This window comes from Balaenoptera acutorostrata, chromosome 2, assembly GCF_949987535.1.
Source record: "Balaenoptera acutorostrata chromosome 2, mBalAcu1.1, whole genome shotgun sequence".
NCBI classification, from domain to species: Eukaryota; Metazoa; Chordata; class Mammalia; order Artiodactyla; family Balaenopteridae; genus Balaenoptera; species Balaenoptera acutorostrata.
In genome coordinates this window covers 179,723,687-179,745,423 of record NC_080065.1, presented here as the reverse complement: position 1 = coordinate 179,745,423, position 21,737 = coordinate 179,723,687, and the positions used below count along the sequence as shown (strand labels likewise).

The window sequence follows — 21,737 nt, the reverse complement described above, 5'->3', positions numbered from 1 at the left end:
TGGTGTGGGCCTCGGCATATGCCAAGACCGCTCTTACCACACGAATTCATGTGACTCACTGTTCCAACTCATTAAGGTTTCTATTCGAGTGCACCTTAACTAGGAGACTTTTCCTTCCTATTCTACATAAAATAGCAGGATCCCAATCCCCTTTATCTTACACTGCTTTAGTTTTCTACATCACACTTATAACAACATATTTTCTTGATTTTTCTGTAGGAAAAACCATTAGGATGTATTTTAATGGCAAAACTTGAGTTTCATTCATTGCTATAGACACCAGTGTCTCAAACAGTGCTTGGCATATAGAATACACTCAATAAATAGGCTAGTGGTTAAGAGCACAGACTGTCTGGATTCAAATATGGGCTCTATCATTTACTAGCCAGTGAACTTAGGCAAGTAATGTAAGTGTACCATGACTGTTTTCTCATCTGCAAAATGGGATATTAATAGTACACTTTTCTTAAGCTTATACTGAGAACTAAGTTAATATCCATAAGGCATTTAGAAGAGTGCGTGGTCTTTGGGAAGAGCTATATAAACGTTCAACCATTTATTATTGTACTGAAATACTTTGTTATGAAAAAATACGGCCCCTACATAAAAAAGAACAATTCACAAAACAATACCTAACCATTTATGTACCTATTTACATCAAAATACGTAAAGAAAAAATGACAATTACCAAAAAGAATTTGTCAATCCATAACAACGGTGGAAGACTTTAATTCGCATCTGTCGCTAAATAAGCTTGAGAGAAAAAAAAAAAAACAACCTGAATGTACATACTATTATCTGAACATCATAAAGTCCACTTACTTGATAAAAATATCATTAAATTAGAAAAAGGTATGTAGCAAATATAATCTAATTTCTACTAGGATAAACTAAATCACTCAGAAGATAATCAGAAATACCTTTATGAATATGCAATGTGTTAATATTTTTAGAGTAAATGATGATAAACATATTACATATAAAACTATGGAACATAATTTAAGGTTTATCTTAGGGTATAGCTATAGATATAAATGTTTATACTTAAGCAAAGACTGAAAATTAAAGAGCTAGTTGCCCCACCCTAAGGATGAGACACTGATAAAGGTAATCCCATGCTCATAATATTTACACTTTTCATTCCCAGTTTAAACTATTCTGTGGCCACTCAGAGAAGAGCTGAGGCAATCTCTTGTTGAGTATCTTCTAGGGTTCCCCGCCTGCGTGACTTCTCAGAAGTCAACAGACAGGACTCACCCAAAGATTTCCCAAAATTAATCCACAGGTTTTGCATCCAGGAATTTCATAGTTTTCCTAAAGTAAGAGCTATCATTAAAGGCATTCCCTCATTCTTTATACTCACAAGTTTCTCTGCAACGACTTTTCAGTTTAAGGAATGTGGGAGAATGGAAGGCTTTCCAATACTGATGCCATTCAATGGGACTTTCTCTCCAGAATAAATCATCGTATCTCTTAAAAATTGAGAGAACATTGAAGGCTTTCCCATAGTACTTGCACTCAGAATCTCTTCATCTTCTGTTCAATAATGTAAATGCTTGTGCTATAGGGTTTTCCACATTCCTTATATGAGTGAGTGTTCCTCTGTAGTGATTCCTCATGTGTGTTCTAAGGGATGAGTGTCCCTGAAGACTTTTACATTCTGATGATATTCATAGGATTTTCCCCTTAGTGTGAATTGTCACATGACTCCCTACATATCACCACTGTATTCCTCAGAACTATACCCAATACTTAATCTTTTGTGTACATTAGGGTGAATTTGAGCTGAAAGCTTATCACAAAGACTGGACTCATGAGGTTTCTTTCACGGGTGAATTAACACAAAAGTTATTAAATATTACTTCATACTGAACAGACTGAAAGAATGAGGGTCTCCTGAAGGCCTTATATCAGTGATTTCATGGAAAACTTCTCAGATGGTTCCCAACAATCTGTTTCCTAGTATTCATACTGAGTATGGTCTCTTCCCACACTGTATCAGGATTGGTCTGTGTGACCATTAAAATATGGAATAAGTGATGATATGTCCTTCTGAGACTAGGTCATAAAAGACACTGTGGTTTCTGCATTAGCTCTTCTTTAAATCAAATGCTTTGGGAGGAACCTGCTTCTATGTCATAAAGATACACAGCCCTGTGGAGAGTCCTACATGGTGAGAAAATGAAGGTTCCCTGCCAACAACCAGCACTAACTTGCCAGGCATGTGACTGAGCTATTCTGGAAGTGGACTCCTCAGCCAGCAGTAAAGCAGATGACAGTAGCTCATGCTGACATCTTGACTACAACCTCATGAGAGATCCTACACAGCTAAGCTGGTTCTGAATTCCTGACCTATAGATAATAAACGTTTGTTGTTTAAAGCTACTATGTTTTGAAGGGAAATTTGTTATGCAGCAACAGATAACTCATACATCTAGTGTGAGTTATCACAAGTTGTCTGAGAGATAAGAAATCAGTGAATGTTTTCCCAGTTATTGTAGTCATATCCACCTGTTATGGATTCTCTTGTGCACAGAAAGGTAAGAGTTAGTGGTGAAAGATTTCCCACAATGATTACATTCATAGGGTTTTTCTCCAGTGTGAGTTCTTACATGTTTCTTAACAGCTGAGAGATTATTAAAGGCTTTCCCACAGTTACTGCATTCATAGGGTTTCTCACCGGTATGAATTCTCTTGTGCACGGTAAGAGAAAAACTACTGCTAAAGGATTTTCCACACTGATTACACTCATAGGGTTTTTCTCCAGTATGAGTTCTCATATGCTGTGTGAGATATGAGCTCTTCCTAAAGGTTTTCCCACAATCACTGCACTCATAAGGTTTCTCTCCTGTATGAATACTGTTGTGCCCAGTAAGGGAGGACCTCGTGCTGAAGGCCTTGCCACACTGATTACATTCATGGTGATTCTCCCTCGTATGAATTCTCTTGTGGCTTTTGAGGTTACAACTAGTACGGAAGACATGAAAACACTGGTTACATTCGTAGGGTTTTTCTCCAGTGTGGATTCTTACATGCAGTCTGAGGGAGGAAGGATCATTGAAGGCTTTCCCACAGTCATTGCATCCATAGGGCTTCTCCCCATTATGTATTCTCTTATGAATAGTGAGGTAGGATCTACTGCTGAAGGATTTGCCACACTGATTACAGTCATAGGGTTTTTCTCCAGTATGAATTCTTTTGTGCTGAGTAAGGTTAGATTTTGTGCTGAAGACTTTAAAACACTGATTACATTCATTGAGTTTCACTCCCAGATGACTTCTCTCCTGTTAAGAGATGAATGAAAACTATAATTTATAATATTTTTTAATATTCAATGCTGTTATACAAATTCTCTCTCCCAGGAATTCTGTTACATTATTATAATTGATGCTTTGGTTACCTATTTTAAATGCTTGTCAAACTGGGCTTCTGCCCAGTTTGAGCTCTTAGAAGTTAAAAAAAGAGAGACACATTGCCACAAGTCCTTATCATATTCACAGAGCATTTCCTGATAAATTTAAGACCACTTTATATTTCGACAGTCAATATTTCAATCACATTTAAGGAAATATTTACTTGTGGAAACTCTCAGTAAAGAAACAAGTCTGGAGTTAATTTATAGTTTTCTCCAAATTCACAACTGATTTACAGTATCTCTCCTGAGACACCATTATCTCATATGTAAATGACATTTCCCTTTAATGACTCTCCTGTTTATTCTGTGGCTTTTCTAACTTATGGAATTCTCCTACTGTGAGAAAACAGCAATCAAGCATGTTAGTCTTACCACTTTTACACCATTAGAATGTTCTTTTCTAAAAACATGCTTCTTAGGAGTTAACCATTTTGCTTTAAGTACCGTCTCCAAATCTGAAACAAATTGAAAAGAAATTTAAGTTGACAGAGAAAAGAAATACAAAAGTACACACGAGTATAGACAGACTGAGGGATTAGGGTTTTTGAGGAAGTTTGCAATGAAAGGGATATGAGTATTCAAATTACAGGTATTAAAAAAGGATTCTAAAAGGATTAGGACTGATCAGAGATTTACAAAGGGAGGAATTATCAGGAAGGTAAAGTAGGAAGGAATCGGACAAAGAGCTCATATGAGACTTAAATTTAAAAAGGAAAAGAGACATCTTTATTTTTTCCCCCACTGAGTCCAAAGTAAAGTATGAGATGTTGAACAGAAAGTTAAAGAGGAAAGAAAGAAGGTGCATGAGGAAGCTCATAACAAATGTTCGTGGCCATCTCTGTCAGAAAAAAGGACATTTTACAAAGTTCCGTGATGGGCATTTCCGAATGTAATACTCCCATGCCCTGAATCATTGGCTAGAGCTATTCCTCAAAAAGACTATTTCTCATATCTTCCTAGTGCTCACCTGGACAGGTGCCTGGAAGAATTCCTCTTTCCTCTGTCATCACCTTGTCTTCTTGCTCCAACTGGGAGATCAGACTGGGTTTATCAACGTGATACCCTATTTGTGGAAAAAAGATGTGTTATAGGGGGGCTGTGCAAGTGACAAGCAACTGCATGAAACTGAAGCCAAGAATTCTGAAGATGGGCAAGTGTGGCTTTGGGAGCAATGAAATAATTACATCTAAATTCTAATGAATATAGTACCTCTCAGGAAACAAAAATACAAGCAACTTATTCAATATCCAGGTGACAGGGCACACATAGGCCCAAAGTCCATGCCCAAGTTTTTAAAAAAATTTATTTATTGGGGCTTCCCTGGTGGCACAGTGGTTGAGAATCTGCCTGCCAATGCAGGGCACACGGGTTCGAGCCCTGGTCTGGGAAGATCCCACATGCCGCGGAGCAACTGGGCCCGTGAGCCACCAATTACTGAGCCTGCGTGTCTGGAGCCTGTGCTCTGCAACAAGAGAGGCCGCGATAGTGAGAGGCCCGCGCACCGTGATGAAGAGTGGCCCCCGCTTGCCACAACTAGAGAAAGCCCTCGCACAGAAACGAAGACCCAACACAGCCATAAATTTAAAAAAAAAAAAAAAAAAAAAAAAAGTTGCTTGCCATCCACTGAATATCTTTAAAAAAAAAATTTATTTATTTATTTTGGAGCAGAGAAAGGTTTATTGCAAGGCCATGCAAGGAGATGAGGTGGCTCATGCCCTAAAAAGCCTCGAGCTCCCCGAAGGGTTTTGGCAAAGCATTTTTAAAAGCCAGGTGGCGGGGGGCAGGGGGGGTGCAAGGTACATGATCAGATCGTGCACAATTCTGATTGGCTGATGATGAGGGAACAGGGTGGTGTCACAAGGGTTAACTTTATCAGTCCTTAGGCTCCAGGAGGCCTGAGGCTATGTGCTCATGGTCATCAAGTAGTTAACATCTTCCATTTGGTAGTGGTGGTGTTGGGGGGGAATCATGCCCAAGTTTAAATACACACTTCAAAAGCTATAAAGCTTTTAAATATGGAGAATATAAAGTCAGGGTAAGGAAATATTCAGTTCATAGGGAAGGAATTAAACAGAAAGCTCTATGAGCATGGGGACCATGTCTGTCTCCATCACTGTACTCCTACACCCCAGTAACAGACCCAGAAACAGACACATGCTTGAAGTCTTGAGAGAAATGATGACAATGAAAATCATGGAATATGGAACTTCAGAAGTCCCCCTCTCTATAAAAACAGTGAACAAACTGGCAAAAACTGTCAGAACAACTTTATCGCAACTCTGAAAACTTATCAGAAGTCTACAGCAACCAGGAAAATGCTTAATCAAAGACAAAAAACAGCTGACATTTTAACTGACCCTTGCCTCATCTTCTACTCCTTGCTTTGGCTGTGACATTGCAGACAACTCCTAGTACTAGAGGGAGTAGGATGGACCTTATTCTCAACAAGCTGTGGTTGTTTGTTTTGACCTTTCTGGTGGCTCCCTGAAGGACTGGCTCAAAGGGCTTGCCTTTACTTATCTAACCCCAAACTCTCCGAAGCCTGAGCTGGTTACCCAGCGGGCATGTGCTGAAGACATTAAAAGGCAATATATTAGCCACTACTGCCTGAGCCAAGTAGAAACAGCAAAGGAAAGCAAAAGGCAAACCAAGAAGCCTGGAGGAAAAGTACAGAATAAAATGTTTTGGGGAATTTTTGAAAAGCTTTATGAAAAGCTCCCTCATACTCCTTTGAATCTAGAAAGCCATGTGCATACCCAGGCTTGGGCACATGCTCAGAAAAGACATGAGAGGGCACTAAGTCCTCACCTTTGGCAGACCTTCAGGCTCTGCACAAACAGGAAGTGAAAACTAAGGCAGAGTTATAAACTGCTTGATTTTGAAGGTATGCCCCTGTATAGAGAGACTAGAAGTTTTTTATTTTTTGTTCCAAGTGTTCAAGAAAATCTGATAAATCACTAGCTAACCATTAAGCTAACAGAACAGAGTCTTCAGTGGCCACATACAACAAATACTGACATTACAAAAATGAGTTCAGAAATATCACTAAACATACATACCACACCAACTAAAACAAGCAACAACAACAAACTCTAGGGATGGGGAAAAATGTGATTCCAGAATTACTATGTTGTAATATTCCAAATGTCTAGTTTTCAACAACAAAAAATTATAAGGCAGGCCAATATGCAAAAGTATGGCCCATTACAGGAAAAAAACCCCAAAATTTAGTAGAAACTATCCTTCAGGAAGTCCAAACATTGGACTTGCTAGACCAAGAATTTAAATCAACTGTTTTAAATATGCTTAAGGATCTAAAGGAAACCATAAGAACAAATTCTGACCAAAGAGAAAACATCTTAAAGAGACAGAAATTATAAAAAGAAACCAAACAGAAATTATGGAATTGAAAAGTACAATAACTATAATGAAAAATTCAGAAGAGTGGTTCAACAACATATTTGAGCAAGAAGAAAGAATCAGTAGCCATGAAGATAGGACAACTTATATTACTCAGTTTGAAAAACAGAAAGAAAAAAAGAATAAACAAAAAATGACCAGCACCTAAAAGACCCATGGGATACCATTAAACATACCAACATACACATAATAGAAGTCCCTTAAATGAAGAAGGGGCAGAAAGAATATTTAAAGAAATAATGGCTAAAAACTTCCCCAAATTTGATGAAAGGCATAAATGTACACAACCAAGAAGCTTAACAAACCCAAAACAGGATAAATTCAAAGAGTCAGAATCCATCCTGAAACATATAATCAAACTCTGGAAAGACAAAGACAGAGTATCCTGAAAGCAGCAAGAGAGAGGAGATTCATCATGTGCACAGGATCATCAGTGAGAGTAATAGATAATTTTGAATCAGAAACCACAGAGGCAACAGGCATTGGGATAATATACTCAAGCTGCTTTAAAAAAAAAAAAAAAGTGAACCAAAAATTCTGTCCTTCGAAAATAAAGAAATAAAGACATTCCTATAAACAAAATCTGAGTGTTTGTCACTAACATATCTATCCTACAAGAAATGCTAATAGAATACTTGCAAGCTGAAATGAATGGGCAGCGAATACTGACTCAAATCCACACAAAGATATAAAGAACACCAATAAAGGAAAATAAATAAGTAAATATAAAAGTCAAAAACAATTGTTTATTTTTGGTTTGTAACTCATGTATGTTTGGCTATGACTCCTCTTTTTTTCTAATATGATTTAAAAGAGAAATGTCTGAACTAAAAATTATAAATCCATGTTAATGAAACAATGTATAAAGTTATAATTTGTAAAAAACAAATAAAAAACAGTATAAGGAGGGGCACAGATACACAGAAGCTAATTTTTTGTATACTGTTGAAATAAGTTGATATGAAATCAAAATAGATTGTTTAAAATTAAAATGATAATTGCAATCCCTCAGGCAACCACTAAGAAAATAACTAAAAAATATAAACACAAATGAGAAGGGAATCAAAATGGTCCACGAGAAAATACCTAACACAAAAGTAAACAATAATGGAGGAACTGAAGAATAAAAATGATATAAAGCATGTAGAAAACAAACAGCAAAATGACACAACTAAGTCCTTCTTTATAAGTAATTCCATTCAATGTAAACAGACTAATCTGTCCAATTAAAAGGCAGATTTTGGCAGAATGGATAGAAAATAATCAATTATATGCTATCTATAAGAGACTCACTTTATATCTAAAGACACTAACAGGTTGAAAGTCAACAAGTGGAAAAAGATATTCCATATAAACCACAGCTAAAAAAGAGAGAATGTGACTATACTAACATCAGGCAAAATAGACTTTAAGACAAAAATTCTCACAAGACACAACAAAAGGTATTATATGATGATTAAAAGATCAGTTAATCAAGAAGATATAATAATTACATATACGTATCTAACAACAAAGGTCTAAAATACACAAATTCAAAACTGACAGAATTGAAGGGAGAAATAGAGTTCTACAATAATGGTTGCAGACTTCAATGCCCCACTTTTAATAATGGGTAGAACAACTAGTTAAAAGACCAACAAAGAAACAGAGGACTTAAACAATCCTATAAACTTACTAGACCTAACAGACATAAAACACTTCACCCAACAACAGAATACACATTCATCTCAAGTGCATGTAAAACGTGCTCCAGAATAGAGCACACGTTAGTCCACAAAACAAGTCTAAATAAATTTAAAAACAATAAAATCATACAAAGTATCTACTCTGACCACAACAGAAGCAAATTAAAAATAAGCAACAGAGAATATGTATTGAAAAATTTAATACTGTTAAGATGACAATAATAACCAAAATCATCTACAGATTCAATGAAATCGCCATCAAATTTCTAACAGCTTTTTTTACATAAATGGAAAGGTGATCCTAAAATTCATATGGAATTGCAAGGCATCCTGAATAAACAAAGCAGTCTTGAGAAAGAACTAAATAGAAGGAATCACGCTTACTGACATCAAAGCAATGGTAATGTGGTAATGACACAATGCTAAACACAGATTAATGGAAAATAATTGAGAGAACATAAACTCGCATTTTATGGTCAAATAATTTTTGACAATTGTGCCAAAACAATTCAATGGGGGAAAGAATAGTCTTTGTTACAAAGATGCTGGGACAACTGGATTAATACATGCAAAAGAATGAAGCTGACAATTTCTCCCAAGCCATATAAAAATTAACTCAAAATAGATAAAAGATTTCATTGAAAAGGTAAAACTATAAAATTTTTGGAGGCAAACATAGAGGTAAATTTTCAGGACCTTGGTAGCAATAACTAGGTATGATACCAAATGCATAAGAAAAAAAAGGAAAAAGTACATAAATTGGACTTTGTCAAAATTAAAACTTTTGTGTATCAAAAGATACTATCAAGAAAATGAAAAGATACCATACAATGGAAGAAATCATTTGCAAATAGGATCTAGTATTCAGAATATAAGAAACCTCTAAAACCCAAAACCAAAAAAGATAACCCAATTAAAAAATTGGCAAAGAACTTGAATAGACATTTCTCCAAAAACGATATACAAACAGCCAACAATTACATGAAAAAAATGTTCAGTGTCATTAGTAATTAGGGAAGTGCAAATCAAAACAACAGTGAGATACCACTTCATACCCAAGAGGATGGCTATATTCAAAAAAGCAAATGTTGGGGAAGATATGGAGAAACTGGAACCCTCATATATTGGTGCAGCTGCTGTAAAAATCAGGTTGGCAGTTCCTCAGAAAGCTAAACATAGTAATCTATAACCCAGAATTCTACTCCTAGATACTTACTGGAGAGAACTGAAAAAAGGTGTTTGAACAAAGACTTGTACACAAATATTCAAAGCAGCATTATTTACAATAGCCAGTAAGTGGAAACCACCCAAATGTTTATCAACCAAATGAATGGATAAACAAAATGTGGTATATATCCATAAAATAGCATATTATTCAGTCATAAAAAGAAATAAAGAAACTATACATGCTACAACATAGTTAAACCTTTAAACATAAAGTTGCCTGAAAGAAGTGAGACATAAGGATCACACATTTTATGATTCCATTGATATGAACTGCTCTGAATAGGCAAATCCATAGAGACAGAAAGCAAATTAGTGGTTGCCAGTAGTGGGGAGTGGGGAAGGTAACAGGTACTGGCCACTTAATGGGTACAGGTTTTAGGGGTGATGCACAACACTGTGAATTTATCAAAAGCCACTGAACTGCATACTTTAAAATGATTAAAATGGTGAATTTTATGTTATGTGAATGATACCTCAATTTTTAAAAAGTCTTGTTACCTGAGTCATTAAATAAATGCAGGAATGATGTCAGGCTTACCAAGTGAAGCCAGGTTCCTGCAGTTCTCCAGCATCACATCTCTGTACAGTGTTCGCTGAGAAGGGTCCAGCAGTGCCCACTCTTCCTGGGTGAACTCCACAGTCACATCCTCGAAAGTCACCAAGTCCTAAACCACCACAAACGTCACGGCTTAGCCAAGGACCAACCCCACCAATGTTGACAGGAAAAGAGCCAAGGATGAGAGAGGAGTAGGAACAGGGAATCCAAAGCAGAAGCTGTATGGGCAGGGTCCTGATCTCTGCTCTCAACTGCTCCTAGGGTCAGCCCTGAACTCTCTTCTCCTGTCTATTCATGCCCACCCCCAATGTTAAATGTACCTCTAACACACAGGTGATTTTCTTTTCCAGTGAGACTGTGACATCCTGCAATCGAATTCCCCTCAATCTCAAAGGATGAGCATAGGCCTAGGACAGTGCAGAAATCAGAGAAGTACTTGGTAAATGGATGAATGATGCCCTAACGGCCATCACCAATTGCCTGAGTTTAGGGCACAGTCATGTCTTTCCTTAGCTTCCCCTTAAAACTCTCAGCAAAGGGGGAGGAGAGTAGGGAGGGAAGGATTGGGAGTTTGGGATTAGCAGAGGTAAACTATTATATATAGGATGGATAAACAGCAAGGTCCTACTGTATAGTACAGGGAACAATATTCAATATCCTGTGATAAACCATAATGGAAAAGAATATGAAAAAGAATATATATATATTATATTCTGTCACTTTGCTATACAGAAGAAATTAACATGACATTGAAAATCAACTATACTTCAATAAAATTAAAAAAACAACAAAAAACAAAAAAAAAACTCTCAGCAGAACATGGTGTAGACAGTGACCCTGGAGGAGGCTCTACATTGCAGTAAATGCTGACATATGCTAACACTGTTTGGGTTGCCCCAAACCCTCCATCAGATGCCCAAAGACCTGATTTGGCTCTGATGCTGCAGGTCACTGAAGGATAACAAGTCCAACTTCTGGTCAAAGGAATAATGATTTGGAAACAGGAATATCTGACTCACCTGTAACCAGTGTGTCAGGAAGCCATTAGCCAACCCTTCCTCCTTTGTGCATCCTTTCTGGTGAGAGGCTGGGTACGGGGAAGACTGAGCTGGAGAAGAAGAAATGTCCCAAGAATCCAGGCTTGCCCCCTGTTCTCACACTCACAAATCTGGAGGCTCCCTCACCTACTTGTGATTGACTGCATCCCCAACAGACACAAATGACTATTCCCACACACACCACATACCGACACCCAAACACCCACACCCAGCTTCCACAGGAAAACGGAACAGAGCACTCTCTCACCCAGGGCCAGAAAATAGGGCCAAGCGTCCCACCACGCTGGAAGAAAAGACTACTATTTCCATTTTGCGATGAAGAAACTGAAGTCCCAAAGGACACCACTGTTATTTTTTTTTTCAGTTTATAGAACGAATTAGAAGTATAATTCAAAAGCTCCCACACATTCGCCACACAGGTGACATCTCCACAGACACTCAAACCAGCTAAGTCCCAAATCCCAAGAACCACAGAGTCAGGCACCAATGACGTCCAGGTTCCTGGGGTAACACACCCGCCTCAACTTCTCAGTCCCTTCCCTCTACCTGCTCTGTGGTGCAGGGGCCTTTAACACGTGGGCTCTGAGGGCTGACCCCCAAACTCACCACAAGTGGGGGACAGAACCATGGTGGCCATCCTGTGCTTCAGACAGTAAGTTTTCCTGGGCAACAGGGAGCGGAAGAACGAGGACGCTCCTCCTCTTATCCCCACAGTGCACTCAGGACAGGGCTCTGGAATGAACGGGAAAGCACAAAGTGTTCACAACCAATTTCCCTCTCCAGGCTACTGAGGATGAATCTTTCTTAGCCTGTCCACCGTTTCCTCCTTCAAAATGCGTCTGCCTCTGCCCACAATGGTGGCTACTGCTCCATCTACCTTAAAACCTCAGCTTCACTGAGTCTCAGGGCACATTCTTCCCATCCACGTGGTTGTCACAAACACATTCCCAGCTACAACCCCTCATTCACTGGAGACTGTGGCCCCTGACTCCCAATATTCTTTCAACCTCCCATCCTACCGCACTCGAATGACATCAGAGCCCAGGAGGGTGACCCTCACAGTACTACGAAGTCTGTCCTCACTCCACCTTGGGCACGCACTTCTCCAGGCACCACCCCAGACTTTGTCATCACCCGACATGATTCTACACCTACAACAATAGTTCAGAAATTTCTCTCTCGGAAGCCAATCTCCCAAACTTCGACCTTGCTCATTCATGTTTTTCTTTCACTATATGTGTTCTTCTCCCACGCAAAGGGCTCAGTCCACACACTCTCCTACCCTCCTGCTAGAGCCACCTCCTCTCCTCATTTTTTACTTTCCCAGCTTGGGTCTCACCGTCCTTCATTTCAACAAATTTCCTCACTCCCACCTCCTACCTTCACTCTGGCCCAGCAGAACTCCAGCCAGGCATGATTCTAATCATCTGCCTGCTCCATGGCAACATCTGGGCAGACCAACCTGCACAAGAGTGGTCATGTTGCCACCTCTAGAAAAACACGGTCAGCAACGTGAAAAGAGCCCTCAACACCGCAGGACAATTCTATAAGTCAATGTAACTTCCTACTCGTGAACCCTTCTCTTATCTCTTTAAATCTCACACAGCCTCACCTTTTCCCTCTATGGTTATCAGCTTCGAGAATAGCTTGAATGATCCAAGCTTCCTGGCATTCACAGCCACACTGAATCAGGGCTGACCTGTGTGACCAACAGAAAATTGTGGCGGTGACTTCTGAGGGTAGATCCCTACAAGGCACTGTAGCTTCTGCTTGGTCTTCTGAACTGCTTGCTCTAAGGGAAGGCAACTGCCATGTTTCAAAGACACTCAAGCAGCCCTGTGGAGAGACCTACTTGGAAAGGAACTGTCCCCTCCAACAGTCAGCACTCATGTGCCAGAATGTGAGGGAACCTCCTTGGAAGTGAACCCTTCGGCACCAGTCAAGCCTTCAGATGACTGCAGTCTCAGCTGATAACCTCCTACAGCCTCATGAAAGTCCCAAGCCAGAACCTTCCAGCTAAGCTGCTCCTGAATTCCGGAACGACAAAAACTGTGAGAGATGGCAAATGATTATTGTTTTAGTCACTAAGGTTAGGGATGATCTGTCATGCAGCAATACATAACAAATACACCCTCATTTTCAGCAGATGGTCCTGCACCTTACTTCTCAAAGTCATCTTCATGAGAAGGAATCTACCTTCGTATCTTGTCACCAAAACTATATTCTGCACCATGGTTTCCTCCCTCTCTTGTTATAAACCAGGGCCTGCCTTCTCTATAACACTGGGCTCTGCAGTTCTGTTCTGTGTTCCACTCCATCTGCCTTTTTAGGAGCTGGACACCATCGATTCTCTCTCCTTGACCCTTCCCTTCAAGCTCTCCCACTCTACCGGACTCCCTCACACCATTTAAACTCAATGAAGTGTTTTTGGTAGTGAAACAAATTTATCCTAAGGGCATAGTTTTCTTTCTAGTTACCACCCAGTCTGTCTCCCTCATCCTTTTTTTTTTTTTTTTAAACTCTCTGTCTCATTTCCTCATGTCCCACCCACTCTGAGACACAGTTTAATTTGGTTTCCACCACTACCAATTCAATCAGTAGAATCACCATTGATCTTATTCACAGAACGAAGATGTAGATTGCAACTACACTGATACCATTTCTTATCTGTCAGATCAAAAAAGACACAGGGGACCACATCTTTCATTGGCAAGGCTGTAGAAAAAAGCACTCTCATACACTGTTGGGGTAGAACTCCTGTGGAAGGAAATTTGTTATCCTCAAGCAAAATGCAAAAACATTTATCATTTCCCTGTCAATCACACTACAAGGAATCTATCTGAAAGATACACAAATACTAAAAGACATGAGCGAGGTTATTCACTGTAGCATTATTTATAATATCAAAGGATTGGAAACAACACAAATTGCTATATATAGGAAATTGGTTCAGTAAACTACGGAATATCCACATAATGAAGAAGCATGAAGCCAAAAAAAGAAAGACACGATCTCTAGGTATTGATGGAGAGTTTTATCTCCAATAAATTTAAATGAAAAACAACAAAAACAACAACAAAATCAGGGTACAAAGCAATAGAAATGGAATGTTTCCTTTCTATAAGGGAATGCCTCCTCTCCCTGGAGTTACAGAATACAATGTAACTCCATAAAACCAGCTTCTCAAGGTCTCTATCTGTGTCCTTCCTGCATCCTAAAGATAAAAGCAATAAAGTGAGTGTGTGCAGGGAGGGGAACACTGGACACTACGGTTGAGTGTCCAGGTGAAAAATTGTTGCAGAGAGTCTTTGACTCCTGGGCCTGTGGGGTAGACAGATTAATGCCTCTGCCCCAAAGACGTCCATGCTCTACTCCTCAGAATCTGCGAATATGTGACCTTACATGGCAAAAGGGATTTTGCAGATGTAAGTAAGGTTAGGATCTGGAGATGGAAAAAATTATCCTGGAATATACATGTTGACCCAATGAAATCACAAGGGTTCTTCTTTATAAGAGGAGGCAGGAAGGTCAGGGTCAGAGAAGGAGATGTGAGAATGGAAGCAGAGGTGAGAGAAAAAGAGAGAGAGAGAGATTTAAAGATGTTCTCACTGGCTTTAAAGATGGAGCAAGAAGCTACAAGCCAAGGAATACAGGTGGTTTCTACAAGATGGAAAAGGAATGCAGCCCTGCCAACCCATTTAGGAGTTCTGACCTCCAGAGCAAGAAAATAAATGTGTGTTACTATAAGCCACTAAGTTTATGGTAGTTTGTTACAGCAGCCATAGGAAACTTGAACAGCCTCTCATACCAAATCTTCCCTGAGGTCTTAGTGTGACTCCAGCAGACCCAGATAACTGCTGAAGAACTTCTCCACTCTCTGCAGGTGGAAGAAGTCTACATTCTTCCCGCCAGGAACCCAATTTGCCTTTAGGAATAGTTACAGTCATGAGCTGAGGAGTGACAGGAGGGGTGGGATCCAGACACGCCCAAAGCCCCAAGAGGAAAGCAGGCTGGGAAGGTGCCCAGGACACTCTCAGGTCCTGAGTACCCTCTCCAGGTCTTCTGGCAGCTGAAGTCTCCTATTAGGGGGGGAGGGGTCTCTGTTCAGTTTACAGATTCAGTGACTCCTGCACCTGGAGTCAGTGTTGAGAGAGTGTCAGAGGATGGGCCACTCTATACAAGTGTTGCTCAACAGAACTTTCAGGTATGATGGAAATGTTCTATACTTCTGCTCTGTCCAACATGGCAGTTCACATTTTCTATTTCTCTGATGAAACAGAAAATCTAAACAGACTGATCACTAGCAAGGAAACTGAATCAGTAATAATCAAAAACCTCCCAACAAACGGAAGTCCAGGACCAAGCAGCTTCGCAGATAAATTTTACTAAACATTCCAAGAAGAACTAATACCAATCCTTCTCAAACTCTTGCCAAAAACAGAAGAGGGGGGAGTTCTTCCAAACACAGTTTACAAGGAAAGTATTACCCTGATACTGAAAACCAGACAAGGATGCCACAAAAAAAGAAAATTACAGGTCAACATCCCTGATGAATACAGATGCAAAAACCCTCAACAAAATATTAACAAACCAAATTCAACAATAACTTAAATCATATACCATGGTGTAATCATACACCATGACCAAGTGGGATTTATTCCAGGGATACAAGGATGGTTCAAATCAATCAATGTGATACACACCACATAAACAAAATAAAGAAAAAATATGATCATCTCAATAGATGCAGAAAAAGTATTTGACAAAATTCAACATCCATTTATGATAAAAACTCTCCACAAAGCAGGTATAGAGAAAACACACCTGAACATAATAAAGGCCATATATGATAAGCCCACAGCTAACAACGTACTCAACAGTGAAAAGTTGAAAGCTTTTCCTCTAAGATCAGGAACAAGACAAGGATGCCCACACTCTTGCCACTTTTATTCAACATAGTATTGGAAGTCTTCACCAGAGCAATTAGGCAAGAAAAAGAAATGAAAGGCATCTAAATTGCAAAGAAAAAAGTAAAACTTTTTCACTATTTGCAAGATGGCATGATTTTACATATGGAAAACCCTAAAGATTTCATTAAAAAACTGTTAGAACTAATAAACGAATCCAGTAAAGTTGGCGGGTGCAAAATCAATACACAAAAATCTGTTGTTTCTTTGCACTAATAATGATCTATCAGAAAAATAAATCAAGAAAACAATCCATTCACAATTGCATCAAAAAGAATAAAATACCTAGGAATTTAACCAAGGGTGTGAAAGACCTATATATTGAAAACTACAAGACATTAATGAAAGAAACTGAAGAAGACACAAATAAATGGAAAGATATTCTGTGCTCATGGATTGAGAATTAATGTTGTTAAAATGTCCATACTACCGAAAGCAGTATGTAATCCCTATCAAAATTCCAATGGTATTTCTCACAGAAATAGAACAATCCTAAATTTTGTATGGAACCACAAAAACAATCTTGAGGAAGAACAAAGCTAGAGGCATCACACGCCCTGATTTATACTATATAACAAAGCTATAGTAATTAAAACAGTATGGTATTAGCACATAGCTCAATGGAACAGAATAGAGAACCCAGAAATAAACCCACTCATATATGGCCAATTAATTTATGACAAAAGAGCCAAGAATATACAACGAGGAAAGGGCAGTCTCCTCAAAAAATGCTGTTGAGAAAATTGGAGAGCCAAATGCAAATGAGTGAAACTGGACCACTACCTCACACCATACACAAAAATTAACTCAAAATGGATTAAAGACTTGAACATAAAACCTGAAACCATAAAACTCCTAGAGGAAAACATAAGTGGTAACCTCCTTGACATAGGTCTTGGTGATGATTTTTTGAATCTGACACCAAAAGCAAAAATAAGCAAGTGAGACTACATAAAACTAAAAAACTTCTGCACAGCAAAGGAAACCATCAACAAAATGAAAAGGCAACCTACTGAATGGGAGAAAACAATTGCAAATCACATATCTGATAAGGGGTTAATGACCAAAATGTACAAAGAATTCATGTAACTCCATAGCAAAACAACAATCAGATTTAAAAAATGGGCAAAAGACATTTTTCCACAGATGACATACAGATGACCAACAGGTACATGAAAAGATGCTCAACATCATTAATCATCAGGGAAATGCAAATCAAAACTGTAATGAGATAACACCTCACTCCTGTTAGAATGACTACTATGAAAAAGACAAGAAATAAGTGTTGGTGAGGATGTGGAGTAAAGAGAACCATTGTGCACTGTGAGAACTATAAACCAGTGCAAACACTCAGGAAAACAGTATGGAGGTTCCTCAACATTTTTAAATAGACCTACTATATGATCCAGCAATTCTACTTCTGGGTATTTATCAGAAGAAAACAAAAACACTATTCAAAAAGATCTCTCTCTCTCTCTCTCTCCATGTTCACTGCAGCATTATTTACAATAGCAAGGAAACAACCTAAGGATCCATCAATGACTGAATGGATAAAGAGATTGTGATACAAATCAATTTTCACTGCAAAGTAAAGGAGCTGTTACAGTAGAGGATTACTGGACTGAATGTCAATATTATGACATATGAGTGTTTTCGTGTTTGGTAATTGCAATCATTGTTGCTTTTGTTGTGGTCATCCATTTACAATGCTTGGTGTCAGTCTATTTATCTCTTGTAAAAATAAAATACAGTGTGTGTGTGTGAAAAAAAAAAGAAATTGTGGTATATATACAATGGAATATTATTCAGCTATAAAAATGAATGAAATCTTGTCATCTGCCACACATGGATGGACCCCGAGGGCATTATGCTAAATGAAATTAATCAGACAGAGAAAGACAAATACCATATGATCTCTCTTATACGTACAATCTAAAGAACAACAACAACAAAAACAAGCTCATAGAGATAAAGAATAGACTGGTGGCTGCAAGGGGTGGGGGATGGGGGTAGGAGAAATGGGTGAACTGGTTGTTTTCTTTTTTGAAATTTTAAATTGAATAAAATTTTTTTTTAAAAAAGAAAGAAATGTTGTATACTGCTCTGTCCAACATGGTAGCTACTAGTCACATGTGGCTCTTTGAAATGTGGCTTGTAGGATTGAGAAAATGAATTTTTAATAGCATTTTTCATTGGTTTAACTGAAATTGCTACATGTGACTAATGGCTATATGTAGCCATTAGTAGACAGTCCAGCCCTAGACATACTCAGGTCTGCCCTTCTTCTAGCATGTGGAGAAGGGGCCCTGTGAGAGGCAAAGTGGGGTGAAAAGGGGCCTGAGTGAGGGGAATGCCTGCAAGACTGCACAGCCAGCACCTGGGAGCACAGAAAGAGTTCTGTGCCACCTAACAAATGCATAAATGAATGGAAACACCAGGACGTTCTCTCAGTTCTAAACTCCAAGCTCTCTTCTTTCCAACTCCACAGCCATCATCCAGGCTTAGGGAATAATCATCTCATTCCCTAAAGTTCCCTAATACCTTGCCTCTTAAGTCTTCATTCGTAATCCTGAAGTCCATTTTAATCCACGTGCACAGTCCAATCATTCTTCTGCTCACACCTCTTCGGTGTCTTCCCCCTGGTCTCAGAACAGAGTCCACAATGATGTCTGACTGGACCCTGCCCGCTCACCATTTCAATCTGGCTCACGCCCCTTATCCCTTGACCGGCTTGCCTCAGCCATCCCGTCTTCTCGGGTCATGAAGCACACCAGGCTCTCTGCTTCGGAGGCTCTCCACATGCAGCTCCCTCCGCCTGGACTGCTCTGTTGAGCCCTATGACTAGCTAAATCCAGTCCCAGCTTTAGCTCTTTTATAAATATCAGTTCTTCTCAGGAGGGCTTCCCTGTTAACCTCAGGTTGAGTTCTCTTGTGCCAAGCTCGCCCATCACTCTTGTCATTAATTGTTTAAAATCCAAACTCCCTACTAGAATATAAATCTCACAGAGGCAGGGCAAAGTCTGTTTGGTTCTCCAGGGTCCCTATACATCTGGCCCTAGGCCTGACTCATGGAGAGGATGAGCCATCCTGGTTTGCCTAGAGTTCTAACCCTAATTTGAACCCAAAATATCCTGTGTCCTGGCAAACCTCTCAGTCCTGAATAAAAGAGCATGGTTGGTCACCATATATAGTGCACCTGAAGAATATCTATTGCATGACAAGCAAGCATTCCCCTTAAGAATGTTACAGGAAAGACAGAATGACAAAGGCGCACGCATACACACACACAACTGATAAAACCCAACAATATAAAATTACTCAAAATGACTATCTGCAATATGAATCACCAGACTGTTATTTCATAAAAGTTTAGAGAAACAAAGTTAATTCTTATAGAAGCCAAGTTGTAGATTACAATCTTTGGAAACTATTGCCCTACCCTTCAATCTGCAAGTTGTTGCTTAGTATTCCTCCAAGTGATTTTAAATATCATGAAGAAAAAAACAGACAAACAAAAAACAAAACAAGAAACAAAACCAAACAGAAAACACTTGCAAACAGCAAATACATCTGGTTGCTGGTCAATTCAATTTTAAATTTCTGTTGCCAATATAAAGAAGTTCAAATTATTTTTCCCCCATGTACCCCTATATTTTGAATCTTTGTGTAAGATTTATAGGGTTTTAGAAGTCAAACTGAACTGGGCCTGAGGAATGTTGTTGAGTAATCCTGATACACACATAAAAAATTTATATATTTATACTTATATATAAAATCCTAAAATTTTTAGTATTATGGAATGCAAGTAAATCTATATTTCTGTTATTTATAGTTATTTACATGCTTGTTTAATGTGTATTTATTTGCACATAACTGTATTTACTTATTTACACTCACATCACCACACACCTTACTATCTTTCCCTTGAATATAATCCATCAAAGATAAATCTTTTTTAAGATGCCCTCACTCTTAGTGACTCCTTGTGTTTACACCTGAGCACAGGGAAGGCCTATTAGCAGTTCTGCACAGCTGAGGCTGCTGGCACCTGTTGTTACAAGTTCCACATGGTACTCACCTGGTCACACAGAAATCCACAGGTTAGTGAGGACAGGTGAAATTTGAGGCTGGTTTCAACTCAAACTTGAACTCCAGAGATAACTTGTCTGTAGGGAAAAAAAGAAGAAGGGTACAAGGATTTCTTTTGAGGCCTTTTATAGCGCATAATACAGCTGCTGGATGGAAAGGCCACACCACTCACTTTTCTTTTTTGTATTTACTGTACTGATTTAACGTGTAATTGTTGGCTATGACTGGATTTTCCTGATTCCTATCCAGCCATCTGCTCTCCAAGTGGGAGAAAGCGGCTTCATGCGGTGTGCATTCATTCGCCTTGCTGAACTCATCTGGCTGGATAGTGATTTTTTTGTGACTCCAGACGCTTTTAATACTGCTTGTCACTCAGGGGCGCTAAAAGTGACTCAGCTAACCTTTAAGTTCATTCAGGGGTTTGAAGATTGTAAGACCCTAGAGCAGGGTTTCCAAACCTCGACACTACTGATAATGCTTTGTCACGGGTGCTGTTCAGTGCGGTGTAGGATGTCCAGCAGCATCCGTGGCCTCCACACACTAGATGCCAGTAGCAGCCCCTCCCATTTGTAACAACCAAAACAATGCCTCCACACGTGACTAAAAGTCCCCTAGGGGGCAAAGTCACACCGGGGAAAGGTGATGGGGAGAGGGGGAACTCTGAGGAGGGGACGGCGGCGCCCAGAGCTAGGAGGAAACGGACGCTATGGGCCAACCAGCGGCATGAGCCTGAGGCCCCAGGGGTCGAAACGCGGCTCGCGGGAAAGGGGGAGGAACGCCGGAGCCTGTGACGGGGGTGCCCCAGACCCATGCCCCTCCCTAGACTCCTACGGGAGCCCCGGCACTGCCCGCCGCTCACAGAGTCCTGACCCTCGTACTAAGGCCGAACGTACCACGTGAACCCAGTCCCCCGCGGAGAAAACTTTACACACAGCGCAGTAAGCCGCCCCGCTACTCCTTCCTCAGCACCGCCCGGCGCTTCCGCTTCCGGTCTCGGGCTGTAGCCAGGGACTTCAGTTTCCGGTGCCTAGCAGCCGCAGACAGCGGGGCATTGCGGGGCTCTGGGTTAAGGCGGCGGGCGGGGCGGTGGCCTTGCACCCAAGCCTCCGACGAGGTATTCTCGTTTGCTTAGTGAGTGCAAGGCTGGGCAGTGGGCTGGGTCAGCGCCAGCGACTGAGACCCACTCTAGGAGCGGGGCTGTGGGATGGTACCACCTTGTGGGCGGAACCAAGCCCAGAGGGCAGGGTTGTGGGCGGACACCCGTTTCTTGACGGGACTGAGGGCGGGGCTGTGGCTGGGTACCGGATCTGGGGGGCGGTG

The 21,737-nt window shown here is 39.9% G+C and overlaps 1 protein-coding gene across 3 annotated transcripts; it reads right to left on the bottom strand.

Annotated features, from left to right (window-relative positions):
• Positions 1-591: 591 nt before the first annotated feature.
• On the bottom strand, positions 592-21,475 carry ZNF558 (zinc finger protein 558). Of its 3 annotated transcripts, XM_007169022.2 has the most exons (10): positions 21,311-21,475; positions 20,407-20,494; positions 12,974-13,060; positions 11,968-12,093; positions 11,323-11,411; positions 10,624-10,710; positions 10,286-10,412; positions 4,383-4,478; positions 3,788-3,870; positions 592-3,284 (listed from the first exon to the last, which is right to left on the bottom strand). In XM_007169022.2, the coding sequence occupies exons 4-10, from the start codon at positions 11,996-11,998 to the stop codon at positions 2,502-2,504; spliced, it is 1,296 nt and encodes a 431-aa protein (XP_007169084.2). In that variant the 5' UTR covers positions 11,999-12,093; positions 12,974-13,060; positions 20,407-20,494; positions 21,311-21,475; the 3' UTR covers positions 592-2,501. The 3 variants fall into 3 exon arrangements, with proteins under 3 accessions (XP_007169084.2, XP_007169083.2, XP_007169085.2); XM_007169021.2 differs by lacking the exon at positions 12,974-13,060 and having other exon boundaries at positions 21,311-21,472; XM_007169023.2 differs by lacking the exons at positions 10,624-10,710; positions 12,974-13,060 and having other exon boundaries at positions 21,311-21,470.
• Positions 21,476-21,737: the final 262 nt, after the last annotated feature.

Excerpts from the sequence above, each read along its gene's own strand:
- ZNF558 (XM_007169022.2), bottom strand. The coding sequence starts at position 11,998 with ATGGCCACCATGGTTCTGTCCCCCACTTGTG. Across the intron at positions 4,479-10,285 it reads CAGGAACCTGGCTTCACTTG|GGTATCACGTTGATAAACCC; the intron begins GTAAGCCTGACA and ends TTCCACAAATAG. Across the intron at positions 3,285-3,787 it reads ATTCTAATGGTGTAAAAGTG|GAGAGAAGTCATCTGGGAGT; the intron begins GTAAGACTAACA and ends ATCTCTTAACAG.